Here is a 5,051-nt window from a genome sequence, read left to right as displayed (position 1 = left end):
CTCAGGCCCAGTTGAAAGCTCTAGGAGGGCAGAGATAAAATTCTGCCTCCTCTACAAAAACAGTGAATACATGAAGAGTGAATTATATTAGATTAGATCTAAATGGACAAACTTAAGAAAAAAGAGAGATTTAGCCTCGACCAGCCATTCAACCTACCTGGAAAATTCTACAGTTGCTAACAGGCTTATAATAAGTAGTGGGCCAAATACTAATTCATCTATAATACATGTTAAAAGGAAGGTCAGATGCTGCATCCTAATTCAGTATGCATTAGGTAACCTCTCTTCAAAATCTTATCAAAGACTTCACTATTTTAGTATATTCCAGTATGTATTGAGCAGCAGTCTTAAAGCAGATATGAAGTAAAAGACAGCAATTGCCTAACACAAAAGTTATATTAAATTGCATCTATATTTTAAAGCTACATTCATTTGATGTAATAAGGGTTTGTAAGGCCTGTACCCAAGAGTCACTACGGTTCTGAATTTGAAGAGTTTAGCTTAAACTGCCTGGCCACATTTACAGAAAACATTTGGATAACTCCTGCCTCTCACACTTGCCAAAGCTTTCAAGTATAGAGACTTGACATAATTTCTTTAGCACCTTTCCCATCTCTAAAGCAACAGCAAAAAAGTTACATAGTAATAACACCACACCTCAAGTTAGTCATATCAAGTGGCCAGCTCCACCTACTATTTTGCCATCAAGGACTATTTCCCTCCTTTGAGAATTAAACATGATTCAACTTTGTTACTACATAAGGCAAATATGTTTAGCCATGGGGAACTTTTTGGAGTGACCTTCAATTTGCCTTCATTACACCATTACTACTTAATTCAAATGGTATGAGCTAGGATTCACTAGTAGCTCAAATATTCAAACCAAACCTAGTTAATGATGTAGCTCCCTAAACCTTAAGTTAAAGCCACAATATTTTTGCTCTTAGTTTCCTTACATATTAACACTGAAAACCTTATTTAAAAGATGAGCCTAATAATTTCCAATTATCTCATAAGTTTACCTCTAATCTTGATAATTGCTGGTGTGTACTTGCTGGATGGAATCCCTTTTGGAGATCTTAAAGGTCTGCTTTCCTTCCTGGAAAAGCTCAAGCTTTGGATTTAGGCAAACGTGCAAGGATATTCCATCTAGGCCTCTATATACCAGAGTCTGGTAAAGACTGACTATGTCCCCTTTCTGGCAAAATAGATCTCTTCAAGAAGGATGAAAAAAGAGGCAATACCCAGGAAGAAAACTCCTACTCATGCTTTTGCTTTCCCAAGTCTCCAAATATAAGCTTTTTTCCTTGAAGCTTAAAAACACAGCTGTGCCGTAAAAATCTTTTATTTACCTGCAGTAGGACCCAAGCATAATTTAATCGCTAAATACCACATTATTTTACATGAAGAATAAGGCAAAGTCAACAATCCTCCGAGGCAGGGATTTAAAATCATCTTCATGGAAATTCACGGCTACACTGAAGATTCCTGCAGAATGACTATCACATGGTAAGGCAACCTTTAGAATCCATGACTTTGCCGAGAAGCAATACTATTATTCATAAGTGCTCTATGAAAAAGCAGGAAGTGTTTCGAAAGAAGCCTCTGGCTTCAAAAGATGACTTTTCAAACGAACTTTTGGTTTTCTGTAACCAACAAAAATAACAACAAAGAGCTGAGCCCAAGGCTGATTATCCCTTTCTCTGAGGTGACATACATCTATTTATTCTCATATCCGAAGTAGAGAAGCCTGTTCTTAAATAAATGAGTATGTAAGTTATAATTCTTCAATACCTTCTCGTATGTAATAAGCTGTTGATGACAAGAGCACTACCCAGCAGACAGACCTGTGTCCCTGACTCTGCTACCAGTTGGGTGCCCACACCTACAGGCTTCTGTTATGCAAGCGGAGGATGAAGGACGGTCTCTCCAACCCTGAACATATGCTCCCATCCGACTGCTCTAATGCAGACTGACCTGAACATGGATGATGACTGAACAGGGTAACTCTTGGTACCACTTCCATATTTAAATTTTCCCAAAGTTAACGTCTTTTTCAATGTGCACATCCCACCCACCACACCAGTCAGAGTTCAAGTTTTCATACATTAGAGCAAGGAGGGTATGTACCCTTCAAGCAGGGATATTACGCTCCCAAATGACAACTGAGAGCAAATGCCAGGGAAATAATATATTGCGGTTGGGGAGGCAGGCGTGGGGCTAGGTGCTGGTTTAGGGAGGGAAGAGGAACATAAGCTTTCAAGAGAAACTTTCCCAAATCTTCGCCTGGGTGGCCTGCCCCAGGGATGAGAGCACGTTATATGAAGAATGGGGTTTTGCCCACAAGGAAGTGTCTCAGACCCAAGGTGGGTGATGAAAAACCTTCCGAAAAGGAACCTGGTTTCTAGTCTTGGTTGTGTCACTAACCAGGAGCATCACTTTGGGTAAGTCGTTCAACCACTCTGAACCTCAGTTCTCACCTGTGAAACGTTAAAGCAAATGAGAGGAGCCAGCCCCCTCCCTTCGCTCTTCCTTGTCAAGATTCAGAGTTAAACCTGGGGATAAGATGGGAATAAAGACACAGACCTACTAGAGAATGGACTTGAGGACACGGGGAGGGGGAAGGGTAAGCTGGGACGAAGTGAGAGAGTGGCATGGACATATATACACTACCAAAAGTAAAATAGATAGCTAGTGAGAAGCAGCCGCATAGCACAGGGAGATCAGCTGGGTGCTTTGTGACCACCTAGAGGGGTGGGATAGGGAGGGTGGGAGGGAGACGCAAGAGGGAAGAGATATGGGGACATATGTATATGTATAGCTGATTCACTTTGTTATACAGCAGCAACTAACACACCATTGTAAAGCAATTATACTCCAATAAAGATGTTAAAAAAATAAAATAAATAAACTTGAAAAAGATTCAGAGTTAAAACTTCGGGAAAAGCCCCCATGGCCTTCTCACCTCTGGTCAGGTGAGAGCGCCAGAGCACAGGGCCTCCCCTCCATCTCTTAAAAATAAGACAGCTCTCCACACACAGCTGAGGCATCTAACCAGGGTTACTCATTTATGCATTTATTTACCTTGTCCTGCTTTTAAATTATTCGACTACTACTGCCTGTTCCACTGTCCTGATTCCCCTGGAGTCCACGCGACCACATCCCTTTCCATCTTTCTAAGTAGTTTAGTCCCTTTCTTCTAAACTGACACGGGCAGGCGAGTTCGGGCAGAGGACAGAGAAAGAAGAAGGGAGACCGAAAGCAGACTAGCGGCCCTGGCTCCCGACGGCTGGAAACCCGGCGGGCGCCTCTTGCCCGCCGTGGGGTCCCCGCGCGTCCGCGGATCGGGCCACACACTTACCCGCGATGTCCCACAGCTGCAGGCGCACCAGCGTCCTGCTGTCCCAGTTGAGGACCTTGAGAGCGAAGTCCACCCCGATGGTGGCCCGGTAGTGCTGGGAGAAGAGCTGGTGGACGTAGCGCTTGATGATGCTGGTCTTGCCCACGCCAAGTTCGCCGATGACCAGCACCTTGAAAAGGTGCTCGCGGGTCTCGGGCACCGTGGCGGCGGCCGCCCCCCGGCCCGGGTCCCCGGCTCCGCCGCCCGCCATGAGCGCCCCGGTCTCGCTCAGCCGGCCGGCCGCTCTCGGCAAGCTCGGGCTACGCGCCGGGGCCCCCGCCCGGCCGCGCCCTCCCCGGACGCCCTGGGAGCCCCCGCCGGCCGTCGAAACTTCCCCGAGGCCGGCTGCTCTCCCCGCCGCGCTGCCGCAGCGCCTGACCGGTCACAGGACCCGGAACCCGCCGCCGCTCGCAGCCCGCGCGGGGCGGGGGAAGGGCCGGGGGCTGGCGTGGCTAGGGAGACCTGGGTGAGGAGGCCTCTGCACGCTGCTGCCTGCGCTCCCGGCGGGCCGGCCCAGAACTCGGGGCACTTCCTCTCCTCGGGCGTCCCCTCCTCGGGGCGGCGCTGAGCTCGGCCGCCCCCTGCTGGCCGCGGGGGAGTCGAGAACCCGGGGCCGACGGCTAGCGTTCCCAGAGCCTCGGTGAGCCCAGGCGGTTCAAGGTCAGGCCTCCGAGGCCGGCGGTGAACGCCCCCGGGGCAGAGCGGGGAGGGGTGCCAGGTGGTTGTCCTGGGGGCCGACCCCAGCCTGGAAGGCGCGGGCCTGGGAATCAGCCTCCTTCCCTGGCTCGGCCATGAGGGAGTTTAACACCTGGAGATCATTGTCTTTGATCTCCAGCGGCCCACTTTAGAAGTAAAAAGAGTGGACGGATGACTCTGAACTCGACAAAGGACTGAAAACGCTTTTGTATAAACGAACGAGTGAGTCTGAGGAAGAAGACACAAGGTCTCCAAAACGATCTTGTTTTACTTCCTCAGCAAACCACAAAAGCCTTTTTAAGTGTTCCGGTGGTAGAGACTCTGAGACAGATCCTAGGAATGGACTGAAATACAGTATTGAGGACTTTTATTTAAAAGAAGAAAGACAGGAGGGCTTACGTTTCCTGCCGTGTTTATAAAATGGAGGGCTGCCCTGCATAAGGTTTAGAAACACCTGGAGTTGATAGCCTCTGGTAGCTTCCTTAAATAAACTAAAGTGGCTGCTCACCCTGTCCTCACTCTGACAATCATTGAAAAATGTTTTTTCAGAAGTGAAGAAGTTTTAAAATTTAGAAGTCAAGGTGGGAGTAAAACCTTCAATAGAATAGCTACTGAAAAATCGTGGATATATATGTCTCTAAGGACGTTTTATGGCCAAATAAATAGCTTATGGCTTTTATGCTCACTCAGCTAGAGCCCATCCAGTACATCTCCAGCTTGGGGAAAGAGGAAATCTTCCAATTACTGCCAGAAGTGCAGCATATTGTCCCATACATATGTATTACCATAAATTTTTATGGCTTTTATTTTTTTTCTTTAACCCTCCTAGGTTTCCACTGGCATTAAAAATAGAATTGTGGTGCTAAAAATCACATGTGGTAAATGATTTAAAAGTAGAAATTGTCCCAGCTAAAGGAAGGATAACGGCTTGGATCTGGTGGTTCTCAAAATTGAG

At 47.2% G+C, this 5,051-nt stretch overlaps 1 protein-coding gene across 1 annotated transcript in view; it reads right to left on the bottom strand.

Annotated features, from left to right (window-relative positions):
- RAB32 (RAB32, member RAS oncogene family) overlaps nucleotides 1–3,905 on the bottom strand; it is a 29,814-nt gene extending 25,909 nt beyond the window's left edge. Inside the window, exon 1 of the mRNA XM_024748023.1 lies at nucleotides 3,362–3,905. Coding sequence (XP_024603791.1) covers nucleotides 3,362–3,611 — 250 coding nt within the window. The 5' untranslated portion in view covers nucleotides 3,612–3,905. The remainder of the gene's footprint in view (nucleotides 1–3,361) is intronic.
- Nucleotides 3,906–5,051: the final 1,146 nt, after the last annotated feature.

This window comes from Neophocaena asiaeorientalis, unplaced genomic scaffold (genome assembly GCF_003031525.2).
Source record: "Neophocaena asiaeorientalis asiaeorientalis breed wild unplaced genomic scaffold, Neophocaena_asiaeorientalis_V1.1 scaffold123, whole genome shotgun sequence".
In the NCBI taxonomy this organism is placed as follows: Eukaryota; Metazoa; Chordata; class Mammalia; order Artiodactyla; family Phocoenidae; genus Neophocaena; species Neophocaena asiaeorientalis.
This window is presented reverse-complemented; position numbering and strand designations above follow the sequence as displayed.